General features: G+C 34.7%; 1 protein-coding gene and 1 non-coding gene across 3 annotated transcripts in view; both read right to left on the reverse strand.

Moving 5' to 3' along the window:
* Positions 1 to 971: 971 nt before the first annotated feature.
* LOC148942649 (protein Hook homolog 3-like) overlaps positions 972 to 23034 on the reverse strand; it is a 94329-nt gene continuing 72266 nt past the window's right edge. The window contains exons 11-14 of one of the 2 annotated variants that reach the window (XM_089102567.1): positions 10418 to 10599; positions 8569 to 8774; positions 5589 to 5788; positions 972 to 1256 (exon numbers count right to left, since the gene is read on the reverse strand). In XM_089102567.1, coding sequence (XP_088958693.1) covers positions 1232 to 1256; positions 5589 to 5788; positions 8569 to 8774; positions 10418 to 10599 — 613 coding nt within the window. In that variant the 3' untranslated portion in view covers positions 972 to 1231. The remainder of the gene's footprint in view (positions 1257 to 5588; positions 5789 to 8568; positions 8775 to 10417; positions 10600 to 23034) is intronic. The other variant, XM_089102568.1, reaches the window with a different exon arrangement.
* TRNAN-GUU (transfer RNA asparagine (anticodon GUU)) lies at positions 12464 to 12537 on the reverse strand. The gene has a single exon. It is a non-coding gene; the product is annotated as a tRNA-Asn (tRNA).

Below are 23034 nucleotides of genomic sequence, written 5' to 3' on the forward strand. Positions count from 1 at the left end.
ATCCAATCGTTTGAATTGCTTAGTAATAATTTGACAAGAAATGCCTTTGTGGCCCAAACCATAATATTATCCGTGCGTTTTTGTCAGTGATTAAGGTTTAAGTTATCTTTGTTTCTGTGTATTTGATTTTTCTTCCTTTTTAGTGTACTTTACTCTGCTTGTTTTGTATAAAAGTGAGTTATAAATAAATTATTATTATATGCTCAAAATTCAGTACTGTAAATTCACTTTCTCACATGTCTTTGTACCAGGACATAGGCTGGGCTCATATTTCCCTGACAACCATCACTTGAGGCACTGGCATTTTTATTACACTAGTCTTATATTACTGATGTGATAAAATTTCGACACTGCATTCCCCGTTCATTATTGCCGGTGACAACCTCCTCTGTCTCGACATCTCGCGTAATAAATGATAACCATACCCTACATTTCTCTTTATTATTGCCAGTGAAAACCTCCTGCTGTCTCGACATCCCGCATAATAAATCAAATCCACACTTTAATTCACAGGGCGCAGGGATCGATCCCCGCTGCAGCAAGGAAGGCCACCAAACTGGCAATTTGTCCCTATAAAAAACACCCTGCAACTGAAATGTCGACTCGGCGCCCTATTCGCCAGCAATGGATCTGGTGGATCTTCAACCTTCATCAGGGTCGTATCCATGATTTTTTTTTTCGGATAGGGGAAGGAGGCGGGTTTACACAAGGATTTTTTCGGAAAGAGGGGAGGGGGTTACAAAAAAAATTAAAAAACGCATCAAAATGTGTTTTTATTCATTTTTTTTACGTATTTTACGAGTCGGGCAAACATTTCTGCGGGGGGGGGGGCTTAAACCTCCTAACCACCTCCCTCCCTCTGGATGCGGCCTTGTCCTTCATCCGCATTTTAATTTGACATCTTACACAAGATGCCAATGTTGTTCTACAATTTGAAACAAATTCTAGCAATTTGAATGTATTAATTATAGTTAAATAATGTAAATCTACTCTGCACGAAAAGTCAGTATTTACAAAACAATATATTTAAAGTACCCATCTCCACCATCATGGAATAAAATGTTTATATCCAAAGTGAGATCACTTTTAAACACTTTCGATTTACTAATTACATCAATCACTTATGTCGAAGACGAATAAACAAGAATAAAAAGCAGATTAATATGATTGTATAACCATGAGTCAATATTTCCCTGTGCCTCAGACCTTATTCCTCTGATAGTTGAATCTTCTATGGTCCATATTCAAAATAGTCCCTAAAAAAGAAGTTAGTGACTTGAACAGATAAAAATCAATCTGAGCTTCATTCAGTTTTCAGAGCTAAATTTCACCAAGTTACTAGGCCTACCATGTATAATTGAACAATATCCCGAATACTTGTGGCGTTTGCTTATTTCCTTGAATAAGAAGAAATTAAGGGACTTTAAGGGGCATTTTGAAGGGACTTTGTCGAATTGAATAAGAAGAAATACCTTGTATAAGAAGAAACCAAGGGACTTTAAGGGGCATTTTGAAGGGACTTTGTCTAATTGAATAAGAAGAAATTCCTTGAATAAGAAGAAATTAAGGGACTTTAAGGGGCATTTTGAAGGGACTTTGTCTAATTGAATAAGAAGAAATTCCTTGAATAAAAAGAAATTAAGGGATTTTAAGGGGCACTTTGAAGGGACTTTGTCTAATTGGCTTTTAGAAACGTCAATGACAAACATCTAGAAACATTAATTTTTTAATGTTTTTGAAACTAAGGAGAAAATGAAGAGAAATGAGTGGTTTTTAAGGCCATATTTTAAGGCCTGCAAGAGGCCTTAAAATATGAGTCGTGATTTCTCAGAATAACATAGAGCACTTATAACAGCACCTCCATCATTTAGTGACTGTTAGTGAATCTCGTAGTAGCAAAATTGACCAAATCCAAAAAAAAAATAGCAGAAATAATACTAAAAAGAAAATTAATCGCTTTTTTTCGTTTTTTCAATGCGCCATTCATATGATGGGAAAAGGGCTAGAAATTTCTTAAGCTGCTTACACATTCGGTTCTCGTGACTGTTTCGAGCTCGTTTTAGCATTGCCCTCTAAATTGCCCTCTAATTGCCCTCTAAAAATCAATTGCCCTCTAAAAAGTCAAATTGCCCTCTAAAAATCAATTCATTTCTTCAAAGGAGAATATAGTGACCACTCGAATGCTTAGAAAAGGAGTCTGAGAAATTTTTAAGCCTGAGGGCTGTTTAACTATGAAGCACCAGTTCGAGGATCAACTATACACTCGAGGTCCAAAAAGCAATTCCTTGTGAACATACAATGCTTTGTATAACAGCATAAAAATGTATACAAATTGGACCTGGTCATAAATAGGTTCTAAAAGGTTCATATGATGAATAAAGATCTAGATTTGTAAGACAGCAAAGAAAGTGCAAAGGCAATGAAGCGGTAGGTAAAGAGTGTCCTACGCAAATAGTAACTAAGACTCTAAAAAACTGAATGCTGAAAACAATTTTACAATTAAAGAATCTACTTTTTGCGCGGATTCCGAATATCTAAAATCCATTAACTTTAAATTTACATAAAAAAAAGTGTATTAGCATAAGAAAGAAGACAGGGGATGATTTAATTCAAACGGAACATTCAGTTCTTAAGCCTTTAGCCCTAAATAGGGCCTTTGGTTCTGTGCTTCCCCAACACCTTTCCCCTACTAATATAGACACGTTGTGCCTTTTTCGAATCGGTGACTATGAAACTGAGTTTGTTGACTACAAATCTGAGGCTAATATCGAAATCATTATAAATGAGAACTCGTCAAGTATATGTGTCAAAGGTAACATAAGGTCATTCTGCTTCAAAGGCATCCCCAACTTTTAAGTATAAATAGTGTTACTTCTTTCGACTTCAGGTTATTCAAAAATTATTTGACAATGGATCTTGATAATCCAATATTAGTCATTAAAAATCCATTGATAATCCATATTAGTCACTGATAATCCATAGTCATTAAAAATCCATAGTCATTGATAATCCAATATTAGTCATTAAAAATCCATTGATAATCCATATTAGTCACTGATAATCCATAGTCATTAAAAATCCATAGTCACTGATAATCCAATATTAGTCATTAAAAATTCCGATCATTTTATCATTAATAGTTAAAAAAGTAAATATCTCAAATATTGCAATTGATTTCCCAAATGAAATTGTTTTATACGGATTTTGTAGCCTGTTGATCATAAAGAAGAAGAATTAATAAATAAACACACTAGAAAACAAAGTAAATTGGAAGGAAAAACAACATATACTAAAAAGAAAAAAAACAGAAAGATCGTGCCCGTTGTTACGTATATCCATATTGTCATTATTTATAAATGGGAAGAAAGTGTTGTCTAAACAATGATGTAGATCTGAAGTACAAAAGGATACGGATAGAAGGATAAAATTATAATGAGGAAAGAAGGATGAAATTATGATAAGGATAAAAGATAAAATTGGGATGAGGAAAAAAGGATGAAAGGATAAAATTATGATGAGAATAAAAGGATGAAAGGACAAAATTATGATGCGAATAAAAGGATAAGGATAAAATTATGACGAGGATAAAATTAGGATGATGATAAAGGATTAGGATAAAATTATGATGAGGATAAAATTAGGACGAGGATAAAAGGATGAAAGGATAAAATTATGATGAGAATAAAAGGATGAAAGGACAAAATTATGATGCGAATAAAAGGATAAGGATAAAATTATGACGAGGATAAAATTAGGATGATGATAAAGGATTAGGATAAAATTATGATGAGGAAAGAGGATGAGGATAAAAGGATATAACTGGAGGACCAAAAGTTTTCAAAATGAGTTTCCAAAAATTTCAATGCGTTCAAAACACCTCAGAGTACATGTTTCATGGACAGTGCAACACCATTGGTATTTTATAATTTCTGAGATTATTCACTAATCTGAGGCTGATGTTGATGCATTAAAATATTATCATAGTGTGGCTACTTATACCACAACTGCTGCTACTACTACTACGACCCTAATAATCACTAACATTGCTATTATTGTGAGTAAAACTTATTAACGAGCATTACCACCATTAACATATACACGAATTATGCCAATCAAAAACAAAACTTGATTCTAAGTAAAGAGCGAATTGAAAACTTAAAACACGAGCAGAAACTCACTAATTTTAGCCTATATGTTCACTAGAGTATTTGTTTGATGAGCACCATAAAAACCCACCCCTGAGACTGGTCCAAAATATTTCTGCCTTTAAAAAAACGGTAGAAATATTCGTTCTTCCAACGGAGAGTCAACCCCCTCCTGGATAAACAACCACGGCCCACACTCCTCCCGCCTAGGGGTAGGATCTGCGTACATCTACGTCAGGTACGAATCAAATATTCACCAGCCGCAGCCACTCCAAGTCTGGCAAGTTGAAAAAAGTGACATTATAGTGTTCTGGAAAATTGGGAGCTATGTGTTACAAACTTCTCCTAGATAGCTTCATTTTATCATTGTTTACCTTATTGCAACAGGAACATGATTGAGCATCCTTGTCTGTCCCTACGAAAATCTACAAAATCGTGCTATAAAACCATCAGCTTTCAATAAATCTGCTAGAATTGACATCAAGAGATTAACCCATCATTACCCCACTTGTGCTGGTTGGCTTAAAGAAGAGACTTCTAGGTTGAAAAATTCATCAAATAGCTTAATTTAACGATCAGTTGGCATGTGACACAATAAGTTGACGACCAGTTGACAGAGGTTCCCCAGAACACCGTCCGTAAAAAACAAATTTTAAACTCCATTAAAACGTCCAAAGTAAACGGTTACATTAAATCAAACGTTCACTAAAACTGACGTGGGAGCAATTTAGTCACCCTTCTTTATATTGCTGAAACTGCTACTACTAACAACCCAATGCAGCAGCACCAAACCACCTAAGGCCAAAACAGCTGCACATTTTCTTCCTCTATCCTAATCTATTCAAGCCAAACCCACTGCAGCAGCACCAAACCACCTAAGGCCAAAACAGCTGCACATTTTCTTCCTCTATCCTAATCTATTCAAGTCTAACCCAATGCAGCAACACCAAACCACCAAAGGCCAAAACAGCTGCACATTTTCTTCCTCTATCCTAATCTATTCAAGTCCAACCCAATGCAGCAGCACCAAACCACCTAAGGCCAAAACAGCTGCACATTTTCTTCCTCTATCCTAATCTATTCAAGTCTTCACTGTTTACCCTTCTCCCGTGAAGTTACAATTCCCTTTAAATTCTTAATTAAGACCTCTTTAAATCTCATTCGGGGTTGACCTGCTTTTCTTCCAGTCATGGATGGCCAAAAAGCGCAGTCTTTAGAAAACTTTCACCCTTCACCCGCAAAAAGTGGCCTACCTATCTATACCTTCTTTCATTATAGCCTTAGAAAGTGGGACTGAACCACATTTTTCGTAAAGCTTATTGTTTTAGATACGATTAGTCGAAGGGGTACTTATCCCTACATAAGCTTCACTTAGCGCAAGACGAGTACGCTTTACAAGAGTATTGTACTGAGAATTCACTTTTATTACCCTGACAAACTTACCCTCCCTGTGGATTTGGTGGTCGTTTCGGCGTCGAGTTCTGTTGCCTTTGCTTGTTCAACATCGACGTATTTAAAGCTGACGCGTGTCTCTGATCAATGGGGAATCGGGTTGTATGCATTTGCATTGCCAGATTATGATAAGCTGTACTCATTAGCTGATCTTCAACCATTCGTATATCCTTGTACCGTTGAAGCTCTTTCTAAAAATACAAGATGCCTATAAACTATATTTATTTTTGGTACCAGTTTTTTTTTATGACATCGAAGCCTAAAAGCTTCGATTTTTCGATTTATCACGAATTAGAAGTACGAAGCCTAAAATCTTCGTAGCCTACGAAGTCAAAAGGTAGTATTTGAGCTCCCAGACCCAAAATTTCATGATTTTGCAATTTTTTTAATTCTCTAAAAAAAAAACTTACCTGTGGTAGCGCAGTGGAGTGACCTCTGCTAGGCAATATAGGCCTAGGGTTCGATCGCAGCTAACATAAGGCCGACGGGGAAGGGAACCCGTCCTTTAAATAGATTCCCATGAAACTTTTATCTACGCCCTATGCAACACAAATAGCCTAGGAGGAACCATTTTTTTTATTCTAAAAAGTGATGCCTAAAATATCACCGTTTCACTTTTTTCAAGAATTTGGGACCCTCCCCGATTAACTCCATACACACACGCCGGGTTAGGTAACATATAAAACACACGTGTCAAAGAATAAAATACATACGATAAGAAACACTATATTTAAGCTCAAGAAAAATTACCAATGCAATCGAACAGGGAGGAAAGTAGACAAACAATTAATAAACTAAAAAAATTATGTACAATAAGAAAATAAATATGAGAAAAACCAGTCTTGACTTTTTACTTCTTAAAGATTTTTCAAACAAAAAGATCGTGGAATATTACAAAGTGTTTAGATTTCTAAATTTTTGACGAGATTTCTAGGTTTTTCTGTATTATTTATATAATATAATTATATTGTTTATTACTTATATTATCTGCATTATTCTTTTAGATAACTGTATATTTACAATTATAAGTGAAAAAATACTTCTGATTCTTTTGAATCTGATTTTCTGATCTGATTCTTTTGATGTATCTATTGGTATCAAAATTCCGTGTTTTGGAGTTTCGGTTACCATTGAGCCGGGTCGCTCCTTACTTACAGTTCGTTACCACGAACTGCTTGATATTTAGCCACCGCCGAGATTTGGACTAGTGCCAAGCAAATGGATCTTTCAACAAATTCTTGAAAAACTAATAACTAAACACGATTATATACCACGGAAACTATAATGGCCAAACTTTAGCTGCTCCTCAAAACTGAATATGCAGTGTTGTTTAATTTGGAATTCCAAACAGCTATCCGATAATATGTAGATGCCGCCCCGTCTTATTTCCCTTCCTATGCATTTTTACTTTATTTACAACAATAACATCAACATAACAGAAAAATTATTGTTAATTATGAGCCTACTGATATTATCTATAATATTAAATGATACTGTTAAATGATATTATTAAGTCAAATGAGAAGCTATCAAAAAACTTGTCCAAATATATTATTTTATTTAGCATCTTATTATAGTGTTATCAGCCTCACTGCATGGTCATGATTTTCGGTTTTATTTTTATTTTTTCTTTCTTTTTACTATCATTTTGGCAATGTTATTCTTTTTGTATTGTTAGTCTTTTTGTTGTATGTTTCTTTACCTTCCTTTTCTCAATTTCCCGCAACTCCATTATTTTTTACGATTTTGTACGGTGGGAAGAAAACTAAATAGTAATAATATCAACCTGACGTAAAACAAAGGTAAACAAAAAAAATAAATAAATTTAAAAATAATAAAATATAAAAGTAATAATAAAATATAGCTAAAAACAATAAAGAAGATAAAATGTGATGAACGTTGGGACAAAACATTTGTTAAAGACACTTTATGAAATTTGCTTTTTATTTCAAGAGATCTTTTAATTTTTGTAGATGCCGCTTATAAGTGCATCCAAAGTATGAACATCGGACAATATATACTTTCAAAATTCGTCAATGTCTCTTTGGATTGATAAGATCCGAAATTTCACCAAAATCTCTAGGTTTTTGTCAGTGACGTGGTCAAATCACTTCGATTCATTGTTAGTGGCCTAATCAAAATCCATTGATTTATACCAAATTGTTGAATTTATCTTACCACTACGCCATATATTAGTAGACACTCATATATTGAATTATATTGATAGGAGCTATTTCAAAATCAAAGAATCAATTCTGAAAAAAAATTATAACCTTGCAAGTTAGCAATAAGTTGGTCTTTCTTGGCAAGGAGAGACATACATATGCCGATTAATCGATTCGACAAATCCATGAAATCGAAAAATCGATTCAAAAAATCGATCAAACAAATTTGAAAAAAAAACAAAGAGTCGACGAGTCGGGACATGCGTGTGCCGATTTATCAATTCGAGAAATCAACTAAATCGATCAAAACACCGATGAGTCGTCGGGTGCGGACATAAATGAGCCGATATATCGTTCCAGAAAATCAATAAAATGAAAAATCGATTCGAAAAATTGATGAAACTGATTCAAAAAAACCGATGAGTCCGAAAAATAGGGACATAAGTGTGCCCATTTATCAATTCAAAAATCGATTAAACCAATTCAACGAAACTAAAAAGATGGTAATTCAGGACATATGCGTTCCGATTTTGGATTCGAAAATCGATTAAACCAATTCAAAGAAACCGATGACTTAGTGAGTCAGAACATAAGTGTGCCGATTTATTGATTTATAAAATAAATTCAAAAATCGATGAAGCAGATAAAAAAAAAGATTTTACCTCCAAGTTACCAATAAGTTTTTCTTTCTCGGCGAGTCAGAACATAGGCATACCGATTTGATCGATCCAAAAATCGATGAAATCGAAAATCAGTTAAAAAAAATCGATGACATATTCGAAAAAACGATAAATAAAAAAAAATACCTCCAAATTAGCAATAAGTTGGTCTTTCTCGGCAAGTCGGGACATAAGTGTACCGATTTCTGGCCCAGCATTAGGATTGTTCTTTGGATCCAATTTCTTCACAACTTCTTTGGCTTTTTCTACATATTTTTTGTACCTTTCTTCCATATTTTGCATTTCTATATCTTTCCTCGTCAAGGCATCTTCCAGGGTAATCCGCCTTCTTTCTTTAAAAGGAAATAAAAACTATAAATATGACGCAGGACAAGCTGATATTAAATATCGAATATCAAAACGAGATATTAAAAATTCGAAACAATATTTTTCTTCATCGTTTCATAGGCCCAAAAATTGTAGCTTATTTGAAGTATTTTTTTTAGATCTACCTACAAGAAAAACATACGATACCTGAGCAAGATATACCATTTCAGACACATTTAATCAAGCCGTTTATGAAGGCTAATTATATAATTTTAATAATCATAATTACATAATTATATAACAACTGTCAATGGTGTCCGAGCATCAATAGAATCTCACTTTTTTAATCTTAATTCTTTCCTCTCAGGAACGAATTTTTTTTTTTTTTTTGTTATTGTTCTTTTTTTCAAAATAAATTCTTTCCTCTTAGGTTCATTTGCCCCAGTGACATGCCATGTCCAAAATTTTTGGGCGAGCCTATTTTGGGCGACATAAACCAATGTAGCGATTGTTTTCCCATAGTCTTTGTCTTCACTAGGGTACCCCTTCTTTCTGTCTACGTGCCCTCTAGATTAATTACATAATAATTAGGGCAAGTTTCCATGACGCTCGAAAATGTGCGTCTCGAATCAATAGTGAATTTTTTTTATCAACTATGTTTTCTACTTGCGACCCACCTAGTTAAGAAACTTATTAATACTATTTTTAAGCAGATTCTAGAAGAAATTTAAGGCTCTATTTTTGAGGCACCGAGATATTTTAGATAATTTAAAAACTTGGGTGCGTCTCTTTGGTTACTTGGGTAGGCGTGTCGTTTCCAGGGTATATTCTTATTGCTAGCGTTTTTATGAGCGGACTCATAAAATTAAATCGAAGCTTAGGACACAAAGGCCCATTTTCTCCGTCCCGTTTTTCGTTCTTGCCAAACTTTTTCTCCTTTTGTAGAACAGCCTTGCTTGTCAGTCGAGGTATCCACCACTGTTTCCCCATCCCGATAACCCAACCTGCCAGCTTCAGGCTGGCTTGAACGGGCAAAACTTGTCCCACAAAAGAGGGGAGAGTTACCCATATCTCACCATATCTCGCCATCATCTGCAAACGGCACTAATAATCACAAGAATAGGTACTAGCCACTGTACTTTTTTTCCGCCTCGAATTGCACCTCAAAGGACCCTTTCTTGCGTATGGTCGGCTCTTCAAATGTCCTCGGTGATTGACCATAACCACCCCCCCCCCACCTACCAAGATTTTGGCAGTTATAATTCTCTCAGCCTGTCTGGTCTCGGCAGTGTGTTGCACAAAATATCCTGCCTCATGGTACAACACTAGCCAGGACGGCAGAGGCTGCACAGTACTGAAATTAGCAGCAGTAGGCCGCCTCTATTTCAACCTACCACTCTCAAGGGCACTATGAGATAATTGTCACCACTACCCCCCGAGTATACTGTTGGGGAACTGTGGAAATCTTGTCCTAGCCAACGATCCCTAGGAGCTTCTAGCTGATGGAATAATCAAGAACAAACATGGCTACCTTTTCTACTAAAACCTATCAGTGAATGCTTGGTAATCTACATAATCAAGGGTCGTTGTCACTAGCTCTTTTCAAAAAAAAAAATTATCCCCCTAAGTGCAATCATGAGATCTTTTCTAAATCACATTTTTCACATACCATATTCGGCTTCTCGTGCTTTAAACTCCTCTAAGTGTGCCTCCCTGTCACTCAATTGCTTTTCGGCTGTTTTAAGTCGGGCTAACAGATCTTGACCGCTCTTTCCAAGGTCTGTCGTTGACTGTTGGGAAATCAGTTCTTCCACTTGACTTTGTAAACGAAGAATTGTCTGATTGCGCCCTCTAAAATATTATAAACAATCAACATGAGATTTTTTAAAAATAAATCACAAGAATATGAAAGTAAACTACAAGGCTGTATTCTGCGGCAGGGGGCTTGCGTTTGAGGCCCGTTAATATTTAAAATTACGTCAAATCAAAATACGAATTGTTTGGTTATTTAATAGCACAATAAAGCCTAGGAATCTATTTTTCATAATGTAAAAGAATCCTTCCCCAAAAAATCTTGGGTACAGCTGCCGTAAAATAAAATTATTGAATCCTCTAAGTAAGGAAAATATTTTAAACTAATAGTAAATTTAACACCAAGAAAAAAAATGTCTTTCCCTTTCATAGCAAAAATTTAGTCATGTTTCACCTATCTTTCTTAAAGATAGAAATATTTTTGGCATCGAAAACAAAATTTTCAACTATTTTTGTAAGTAAGAAAAGCAAATGCGATGACTCATTTCGTAAAAATCAAAACTTTCAGCATAATGAGAGCAAAACTAAATATCAGAATATGAATTCATCCAGACCATGCGCTGTGCTCAGCAGAAGGTCGACGATAAATCTTGGAGCCAAAAAAGTCAGGTATCGCTTTTACCGCAGCCGACATGTCCTTTCAATTGTTCTTCAATCGAAGGGGTTACACATTTCAACACTTCGTGTACACCCAGAGACCAAAGACAGACGTAAAACTTAAAAAAGGCACAGAAGCGAAAAATCGTGGGAGCAAACAACACAAAATGCATGACTCAGTAATAAGCGAAACACAGTTGCTGCTAACCAGATATTACTGTAGAACTATAGCGTCTTCTTTTTCCAAACACAAAACAAATTTGATACCGCGTCACAAGGCTCTGAGCCGTGTCGTCACAGCCTAGTTCAGTTGCTACTCGGCATTCAATCAGGTTTTCCATAGGCATTCCGTGATGTGTACATCAGAATCGCGCGTGGTTTTTAATGTGTTTCACTTCTTTTTTTTTACGGAGAATATAGCCTTTGTCGATACTGGATTCTCTCTACTGTGCCAGATATGATGCAAAGAAGTCATATTTACAGGAACTGATTTCAGAGAGGGAGGGTGTATTTTAGGGCAAGCCCAAAATCTTCAAAACAAAAAAAGATTATATGAGGGTAATTGTAAAACTGGTATTGAGAAAGTTAAATGGTAAAACACATGGGACTTTAAGTACCCTCCCTGTTTACATTCCAACAACAGGGAATAAACTTGTCTTGTTTTATATAGAATAACCTTTTCTTTATTTTATATAGACAGCAACTTAAAAATAATATATCACGAGTATTTTCTATAAATTTAAGCATGAGCAGGAGGGAATGGAAGGAGAAGAGGAGATGTCATATTGGGCATTTAAACACCTTCAACCGTCTATAAGACCAAAAGTATACAAAAATGGCAAAAAATTAAGTAATAGTGTGAAAAAATCACATTTTCTCGTGTAAAATGATTTTTTTTACCTGACCCTCCCTCGCCCCCCCCCCCCCACACACACACAGAGAAACAAAAAGAACAATTGTCTACGGTTACTCATGATTACTAAGTTACGGTTACTACGGTTCCTCATGAACGAAATAAGATTAGTGATATTTTTTTTGTTGCATATGTATATAAACTTCAATTCATTCTTTATAACTGGCACAACTTTGGCGACCAACCGAAAAGATCCCGACGAATACTCATTTAAATCTTTCATTTTTGAAACTTTAATTTTAGGGAATCAATTCTTACTCAGCAAAATTCCCAAAAATTCAAGGACAATGGAAGCATTATTAGGGGATGGGGCACATTCCGGCTCTAAGAAATTGCTTTTCCATACAAATGTACATAAAAAGTTGAGAACTCAATTAGGTTAAGTAAAAATTACGCCCCCGGGTGGGCTCGAACCACCAACCTTTCGGTTAACAGCCGAACGCGCTAGCCAATTGCGCCACGGAGGCTTGAAAGATACATTTATTTTCTTTATATTTGATTAAACTGCTAAATTCCATACTTCAACACCAACGTCACTCCCCAACGAGAATGTTGGTTTTATTATTTTATATTTATGCAAAAAAAAAGGATCTTGTTTGTTTACAAAATATAGAGGGATGGTGCTTGTATGATATAGCGCCGACCTCAAATTCATCATCTAAATAGAACCTGTTTCTCCGACGCTCAATATCACAAAATACGATATAACCTAACCTAACCACATCTAGGCTGAAGACCGAGATCGAGTCCGTAAATTTTTGAATTAAAATCAAGTTGCCATCACGCCATCACTAATTGGAGATAAAGCCAAGACAGATAGTCTGAGCGAAAGGCAGAGGTGACATAAAGCCTTTTTCATGATTGTATCTTAGGTCGGCGCTATATCATACAAGCACCAGAGGGACAATTGCCCTACTCACATTTACGCCGCTTATCAGCGCAAAGAAGAAATTTCTGCAATTGCACGGATCCAGGTAGGAGCAGGAGTGCCAGCTTGAGGGCAGAGGCCAGGGCAAGTACTCCCTTAGATTTTATCTCCCTTCCTCCTTTATATTTTGGAGAATAACATTTTTGTATCTTCATTTAAAAATCAAAAAGAAAACATTGGGTACTTGTTAAGAAAGCGGTAAGTGCGCGACAATTGTATTGAAGATAAAGTAATAACCGGGTAGTCTCCAATGTATAGTGATTGAACAAAGGGTTTCTCACTCCGGGAACTATATTTAAACTTTAGTTTTTTGGGGTTTAGAGGGACTAAAAGGTTAGGTTAGGTTACGTATTTAATATAGCCTATGCTATACTTTACGCCCCCCCCCCCTAATGTGCAAATATATAGTCAAAATTTGTTTTTAAACTATTATATTTTCATCCTATTTTGTTTTATTTCATTAGCATCAACGAAATTTCACTTCTCGCTTTCTTAACAAGTACCAAACATTGTTCTTTCCTCCATATTTTTGTAAATTGAATCTGCCAAAAAATCCTAAAAAATCCTGAATCTGCCACTGTTATGTACTCAATATTATGTATCCTGTTTTGAATATTTAATTTGGCCGATGATGCTATTTGAATTCCAACCATGAGTAATGTCTTATGATAAAACGGGTACTTGTCAACAGGGGCGGATCCAGGATTTTTTTTTTTAGGGGGGGGGGCAAAAGAGGTCGACCCGATAAAATTACGTTAGGAGCAAGTTTAATTAATGCAAACTAGCGTTAATTAAGTAAATTACACTACTTTAGACTACGCTAGGGGGGGGAGCCTCTGGATCCACCACTGCTTGTCAATTATACAATAACCAACCGTGAAGTGAAGTTTGGTGAATGCTAATGAAATAAAACAAAGTATGATGAAAATACAATACTTTAGTAAAAAAATTATGAAATCTACCACAAAGAATTGTGGAAGGGAGGCCGGTACTTGTCTATTATACAAAACACACTCGAGAAGTGAAGTTTGGTGACAATAAAATATGATGAAAATAGAATACTCCATTAGCAAAATTGTGAAGGTCATTTGTGAATTATTAAATTGGGAGCTTCGGCGTCGGCTGATCGTCTCAAAGAAAAAGAAAAGTTTATTATTAACGCGATTCTTGACCTAGTTTATTTTAGTTCATTATTAACGCGGTTCTTCAGGACACCGGTTAGTTTGTTTTGACTAGTGATAGAACATAGTGTCTCACCATGGATGTTCAAGAATCATTTCAGATTGTTGGAAGGGCTATATAACACAGCTGAGCTAGAACAAGCATATTTCTCTCATTTGAAAGTGAACCACAAAAATAATTTTGTCGACCCAGAAACCGGCATCTCTACCCAAAAGTAGAGAGAATGTGAGAGTGGAGGAACAAACAGCACCGAGGTACATTCCGCCATCATTTACATTCATACTTAGTAGAGTACATGTGGCGGGCGGCGGTGAAGGCAGAAGGCCGAGTTCATTTTAACGCGATTCTTGAGGACATTCCTGCGTTCTAAGAGCACATTTCCAAGTTGTAGTTTCCACAGTTTTGATAATAAAGTATTCTTTTTTCATTACATTTTTTTTATTAGGTTAAATAGGTTTGGTTAGGTTAAAATAATTTTGTTTAGGTTACGTATTTAATATATGCTATTCTCTACCCCCCCCCCCCTAATATGCAAATATATAGCCCAAATTTGTTTCTAAAATATTATATTTTCATCATGATTTTGTTTTATTTCATTAGCATTCAACAAACTTCACTTCTCGAGTGTGTTTTATATAATAGACAAGTACCGAGGGGCCAACCAGAGCGCATTATATTAAATACGTAACCTAACCTAGGTACCTTTTCTTGCCCCTCAACCCCAAACAAATATTGTTCACGGAGTGAGAAACCCCTGTTGGCCTGGCGAGCAATAGCAATTGTCTGGTTAAAGAAGTTGCTCGACTAGTTTTTTGCGTCACAAATTCTCGAGTGGTTATTGTCAAGTACCATTTGACAAGTACCATAATACGCTATATTGCAAAGTGATTGCTCGCCCCACGGTCTACATACTATGAGTTTCTACTTTTTAGGTCCAAATCATTCTGAAAAACTAAGGGAGCTCAGCCCCTCCCCCAAGGGGATGAGATTTTTTAATTAATCATTTCACTGGCGCAGTATAGCATGGCTATTGCCAGGAAAGCGCCCCTACCTTTTCTTTGAAGTAGGGGCACAAATACTACCTGCACATAGCAGGGGCGCAATTTCATCAAAATCTTGGGGATGGGGGTCCAAAGTTGGAACAAATTTCTCCAAGTCAAGTGAAAAATGAGCCACATAGTATCATAAAGGCTAAGATATACAAAAGAAAACTGATCGATTTCTGTGTGTGCTTGAATTATGTAGGCCTGTCTTAGTTTTAACAAGATTTATGAAGACCCTAAATTTCAACTGGGGGCTGGTTCTCCCCCCTACTACTTAGCAAATTACGGCCCTAGATCGTAGGTGAAGAAAGTAGACGCAAATCCTCAGAAATTGGTCTCAAGGACAACCCTTAAAATGTTTAGGCTTAGGCCTAAAACTTTACTCTCATTAGAGTTCGGTTCTCCTTAACACCCCTTGAGATTTCGTTTAAGGGAATATGAATATGATTCTCAATACAAAGGCGAAAAAACACACACATACCTTAATATAATATTAATATAAAGAACTAAAATAAAACTACATAGATCGTTTCATAAAAATGGTTTGAGCTTTGCATAGGGGCAGAGGCGAATCTTCAGAATTTTTATTGGGGGGGGGGGAGCAAGAGGGGCCATATCCAGATAGTCAAGAGGCAAGGGCTAATATGACAATTTTTTCTTCAAATTATTGGGAGGGGCAGACAAATTCAGGTTTTGATATGCATTTGAAGGGCATCTTAAACCCTTCACTTAAAAGAATTCACTGACCTTCTTCCATAATGGCCTAAATCGTGGAGGTCTAATTAATTTGAGAAAATACCCTATCTGGAAAAGTTTTATGGTTTAAAATCTAAAAATAACATGTTCAGCTTTAAATTACTAGTCTTAGAAACTAGCATAGCCTAGAGGATAGGCTACAGATAGGCCCCGCAGGCTACATGAGTCATGGCACCAACTTCTTTTGTTTTTCTTTTTTTAAGGAGGGGTGGGGACCTTATCTTTTGGGGTCTGATTCTGTTCAGCCATAAGATCACCTAAGGCTCTTTCATGATTGTCAGTTAGCAACCCATACAGATCAGTAGATAAATAGAGTCGTCTTCTAATCAAAATAATGAAATCAAGCTCTGATTCTTGCTTCAATACATTTGATTTTCATCAGGCAGTGCATTTCTGTTTTTACCTATTAGTTGATTCAAAAAGTAGATTCTTGAAGATACAATTATTTTTTATTTTTTTTAGGTTCTAAGCAAATTTTTTTTCAAAATATATATCTACGGAAACGGGGCAGTTTTCTTTAGTATATCTTTACCTTTATGGAACTACATGGCTCATTCTTCAGTTTTCACTGTCATTTTCACTTGATTTGGGGAAATTGGCTCAACTTTCACTTGATTTGGGAAAGTTGGCTCAAAATCCCCCCAAAAAAATTAAACCTAAGAGGGAACAAACAAAAACATCGGGAGAACGATGTTTAACAGAATAATCTGTTGAAATAGCAAAAGAGGGTTGTAAGCCTAGATAAAGATATGGGCAAGGCCAACAAAAAGTTAGAACAATGAAATTTCGATTGGTAGGATTGGCCCTAAAGACGTCTGTTGGAAAACGTTCACCTGCTTGTCTGTCTTATTTCGACTTTTTGTTTTTCCACATATAGGGACGTTCTCTCACCTCGGTGGAGAGAAGAGCTTCAAAGTATTACCGGAATTTTTTAGATATTTTCATAAGTATTCCCGCAGGTTCAGATAATTTTTCGATTATTAGTCAGGGTGACTCCCTAAAAATCATCCACGTCAACTACGTTTGACAAATAAACTGTTGTGGCCTGGCTGTAGCAGTAGCAGTTTAACAGAACTAGTCTGTAGACCTCAGAGGGGGAGGAGGCCTCTTACCCCTTCAAGACAGTTCCAGCCACTTACATGCCTCTTTTAGTAATCTGCATGTACCTTTTAATTTAGGTTTCTCCTAAGCTAGATGTGAGAGCTTTTAATACATTTAAGATTACCAAAACGTAACAATCAACATTGTACAAGAAACAGCTATTTGAAGAACCTAAAATCCCTATAATGGGACATAAAAAATAAATGGATGAATTAATACTTAGCTCGATCGTGTAAAAACCAGATAAAAATAACAATTTTGCGGCATTAGATGCGTTAATCGTAAATTCAATGTTTTGGTAAAAGAGTATATAAGGCTGTAAATCCAGCGTAATGATCAAACTGATATGAGAGGAACTTGAATATGAGAGAAAAATTGAGATTTTCTCCGGGAGAAACAACCAACTATGTTGTTACCCAGCAAATACACTAATTATAAAAACCTAAATAAAGCTACTGGTTGCATTTTTCTTATTCTTATTTCACTTTTGCTTTATGTTATGCCGGAAATATAAGATCGATTCTTTTCAAAAGGACACGATATATATTTGCGTTACTTATGAGACTTATTTTTTGCATACTAATCAAGCTTTAATTATTTTAGAATCAATAAAAGTAGCAAAATGCCTACCAGAGATAACCTTGCCAATACACGAGACCCTTGGCAAGAGTCGCAAGCGCGGCTGACATCCGTGAGTTTAGACAATATGTACAATACTAAAACGCTCAAAGGATTATGGTTCTGAAATGCTGCCCACTTTTTTTGTTTATTGCTATTATTAATAATGACAGGTCCAGGGGAGCGAGAAATATATTCCTACTTAGCCGAAAATTCTTGGGGGCACTGATGCCCAGCATATATGTATGATGAACTGATGGGGACAACCAAAATTATCCAGGGGCCTAAGGCGGATACCCTAGTCCCCCTCCCCAAAGGCTACTTCTGCTATCGACATTCAAAAATTGAGGCTAGGTCAAATTTGAGAGACCTCAAGTTAAGATCCATACCTTAATCAATGAAAATCGATTGTTCTTCGATCGTGATGCCCTATGAAAAATGAAAAAAAATGTGAAATTGAAGTTTGGAAATTTGTGCATCGTCGTGAAAACTGTGATTGTGAAAATTTATTTTGCAACACTAGTCTGCTAAATAGTGTTGTACTGTCTGTGGCTCTAGTACTTTTTAATTATTACTAAACCCATCGAATTCCCCTATCTTGTCTGTTTACCCCCCCCCTCCACTTTGGTAAAAACTGAACTATAATTATAGGGAATTTGAATTTAGAATGTCATCTATCAGAGGCAAATGAAATGTCATATATATAATCTTTTGAATTGCCCTATGAGAAATAATGTCCCTGGACCACATGACCCAGTCGACCTACCTTATGGGATCACCTTAAGGGTATCAACTGATACAAAATGACTAGGCTCGAATGAAGGAGATGTACTAATGAAAAGTAAAACGCTTCTCTTGGGGTGAGTTTTTTCAATGAATGTAAAATCAATGTAAAAAAAAAATATTCATTCAATACTCTCTGAAAGAAGGTTTTTTGTAAATACGTGTCTTCCCATACTACCCTCTGTTTAACGTATTCGACGTCCCTTTTAATGCATTCAAGGACCCTTTCGAGGAGTAAGGCCAGAATACAACTTTGAAGAGGTTTTGACATGGGCCACAAGAAAAACAATGCCACCCCTTTTCCAACCCTTTTTAAAGTCTAATGACACACAGTAGACCAATATACCAAGAGGAGGAGGGTATCCCTCTAATAAGACTCACCATTCTCTCCCGTAAAAAAATAAAATATATTCAAACACATGGAATTCACTAATTGTGGGCCTGAAACGCATTTTTTATGAACACTCGAAACCCACCAGGAACATACCCAGAAGTTTATTTTGTGATATCTAAAGTCGTTGAAACACCAAAAAAAAAAAAAAAAAAAAAAAAAAAAAAAAAAAAAAAAAAAAACGATTAAGTTTGGCTGTGTGCCAATATGGCAAGAAGATGATTCTCCTTAAAAACCAAACAAAAATCAGTTCTGTTGACAGTTATCTTGAATAAAGAATGAGAGAAAATAAGAAGAGACTGGCACTGATTGATGGAAGGCTAAAACGCAAGTTCAAAATCTAAAATATATTTTCTAAAACGTTGAATTATAAAATTTTGAGAAAAACACAAACACAAGACAATTGAGAATACAAATTTTAAAAAGGTCATTAAAGACTACTAATATCTATAGATTAGGGCACCCATAATATCACACACTTTCTAAGAATGCCTTCAACCAAACAGCTGCCAGCAGGAAAAGCCAAAAAAGACTACCAGGTTAATTACTCCCATTGCAGATCAATATACTACCCAAATTAGTCAAAGATGCAGAATGAAGCATTCAAAAATTAATCAAAACAACTTATCAAAACAAAAGGTCAGTTTTTAAAAACAAAACTAGCAGATAAATAGTCAAAAAGCATTAGCACAACGTTTTAAATAAACGAAACAAAAAAAGCTTGGAAAAGCTTTTTCACACTGCGCCGTAGAACTTCTCGCATTAACATAGCTTTAGTCGCAATCGTACAGAGCTAATTTTGCAGTTTATGCAATTTTTGGCAAATTTACGCAATCTTACGAAGCAAATTTTGCTCGTAATTTAGACAGCACCAGGTAGACTTACGGTACGCATGTTTAAGTTGAGTTATGTGAAAGTCAAATATATCAAAAGCAATTAATAAATTTTCAAAATAAATTAACAAATTTTTCCTAAAAAACCATCAGAGTTGATCAGAGTTAAAATCCCCATTCCACTTTATTAATGTTTGAATAGTTTGTTAATTTTTGTTAATTATGATGAATTTATGAATTTATTATTAGCCTAGTATGAAAGGACTTGTCTATGTTTGAAAGGCTGCATGTAAAGGAATCTCCTAACATAAACTTAACATAAAAGTTAACAAAAATTAAAACATGGAATGAAGATTCAAGTTCTGATCAAACGCGAAAGGCTATCTACGAAAAATGTATTAATTCATTTTAAAAATCGATTAATTGCAAATTAAGTTTCATTTTGTTGCTGCTGTATTGACTTTTCATAGCGTAACATAAACTTACATAATGTAAAATTTTAGGTAGAGCTCGGGTCAACTTGGCACTGCCTACGTTATGGGAAAATCATGCTCCTAAAGATTATATAACGTTACATATAGTCTTGAGTTACGTAAGTGTGAAAGGTTCTGCGGTGCAGTATGAAACAGCCATTATGTGTTGAACTTAAAATCTATTTTTGTCATCAGAGAAGAAACTTCTTAATTGTTTTAATACCCAAAACCAAATCTATTGCATCCAAATGTTAAACAACAATTCAGTTGAAATAAAAAAGTGAGGAGATTACAAACAAGAAAAGATTAAATTAATTTCGGTACTGGTAAAACGAATCCCTGTCATCTAGCGTAATTCATATGAATTTCCAGCCACTAGAATTCTTAATTTTTTCAAAAAATATTTCCATTTGAAAAATTTACAAACAATTAAATGAGCGATTTTAAATGAAATGAATTACTCTCATTAGAACTGCAATGTTAAGCTGAATGATGAGACAGCTTAAATCCAATATAAAATTTTGAGAAATAGGTTTCAAGTACTAAAACCAATTTTGCAAGGACAAAATGAGCAAAAATACCATCTTTGAACCAGTTATCAATTATTCGTACAAAAAGAAAAAAGGTAGTCATATAAAAAATTCTTTAAACTTCCAACACAAGGGTTATTTTTCTAAACAACAAAAATCCGAAAAAATGAAAGAAATAATAGACGAAAAAAAATAATAATAAAAAAATAAAGGCTAAAATTATAAGCAAACAGAAGAATACATCGTCACAGTCACAACTAAGAGTTATAACTGATATTATGATATTTTGACTATTCTGAGCTGATTTTCAAAAAGCGTTTTCTAAACTAGTAGTTTTTATATGAGGAGGACCAAAGTGTGATTGAATATATATTGCCCTGCTAGCCCTCCCTTTGAGGGCAGCCTAGCAAATGGTTTTTCGCAATTATTCCAAAATTCGAAAATTTCCAATTCGATCTTTGGGCATGAAAGTCATTTTTTTCAAATTTTATTAGTTTAATTAATTAATTCATTAGTCACTAATAGCTCGGGCGCTACATCGAGGATATGTTCACAAATATAGAAATTAATATTATATTAATTATTTTAATGAATTAACTCGTTAATGGCTATTAAGTCGGACGTGACAGCGACGATACGTTCAGAATAATAATTATCAAAAAGCGTTTTCTAAACCAGTTGTTTTTATATGAGGAGGACCAAAGTGTGATTGAATATAAATTGCCCTGCTAGCCCTCCCTTTGAGGGCAGCCTAGAAAATGGTTTTTCGTAATTATCCCCAAAATTCGAAAATTTCAATTTCGACCTGACAGCGACGATATGTTCAAAAATATAGAAGTTGTTACTAAATTAATTATTTTAATTTAATTAGTTTAATCGAATTAACTCATTAATTGCTATTAAGTCGGGTGTGAAAGTGACGAGATGTCCACAGATATGAAAACTAACACTAAATTAACTATTGCTTAAATTTAAATAATTAAATGAACTAACCATTAATTACTATTAAGTCGGACGTACAGTGGAGATATGTACACAAATATAGAAATGAATACTGAATTAATTAATTTTTTACTTTAACAAGTTTAACGAATTCACTTGTCAATTACTATCAAGTCGGGTGTGACGGCGACGGTATGTTCACAGATATAGACATCAATACTAAATTAATTATTTTTTTAATTTAATTACTTGAATGAATGAATTATTATTAAATTGGGCAAACAGCGATGGTAAATTTCTATGTTCACAAACATAGAAATTTATACTATTACTTTCCAATCTAATTTCTCTCATAATTGATCGATCATAATCACTTGATCATTGATCATTCATCACTTGATCATAAAGTCAAATAAAATTATAAACACCCTTTGGTGAAAAAAGCGAATAGGTCTGACTCAGTTATCGTAAATCATCACTGTGTTTAAAGAAGAACGATCATAATTTTGAAAAAAAAAATATGGAGGATAAGAGAACAGCAGTTAGACCTAATTTAAAAATTAAATAATTATTCAATCAAACCAACTGTGAAAAATGGGCTACAGGAAATCAAAAGGCTCGTTGTTACCTTTTTTGTCAAATGAGGTTAGCCTGCATCCTAAGACCCAGCATGCTCTATCGTTTGAGTCAACTAGTTTTCTGATGATTGATTTATTCATTGAGATATTTGGAGGTTCGAAAATGCTATTACATCCCCTTTTCACTTTTGGAAGCAATAATTACAAAAACTGAACTTTTGGAGTAAAAAAAAATTGGAAACAAATAAAAAAAATTGAACTTTTGGTTTTCAAAAAATCGAAATCAAATTATAAAAGTAGAACTATTAATGTCAAATTCGTCTGGCTGTTTGCCTATTTGCAATTTTGTCTTCATCTTTTTCTGGCATCTATTCAGGTAACATATGAAATTTAACGACTGCCTTTACTATAGGAGTGAGCAAAAAGGGTAAAAAAAAAGAGTGAAAAAACATTTGGGAAACCACATGAAATAGAAAAAAAGATTTAATTAATAGTGTTTTTATAAGCAACAACAGTTATAAAGTAAGAAAAAAAAAGAAAAAAAAATACAAAATGCACACCTAGTTTAGAAATACAGACTTCTTGTCTCTTTTTGCAAAATTTTGTCGATAGCACTTATTCTTGGAAAGATCAATTGACTTAATTATATATTATTATATCATCTATTATATTTATAATATTATAGATCATAACAGATTATACTTATATATAATTATATTATATAATATACATATATATGTGTAAACAAGTCATTATTTTTACCTTGATGATTCATAAGTTTTTAAAAAGTGCTTTTGCTCTGTTTT

This window comes from Artemia sp. Qi Xiang Cuo, chromosome 16 (assembly GCF_049724085.1).
Source record: "Artemia sp. Qi Xiang Cuo chromosome 16, ASM4972408v1, whole genome shotgun sequence".
NCBI classification, from domain to species: Eukaryota; Metazoa; Arthropoda; class Branchiopoda; order Anostraca; family Artemiidae; genus Artemia; species Artemia sp. Qi Xiang Cuo.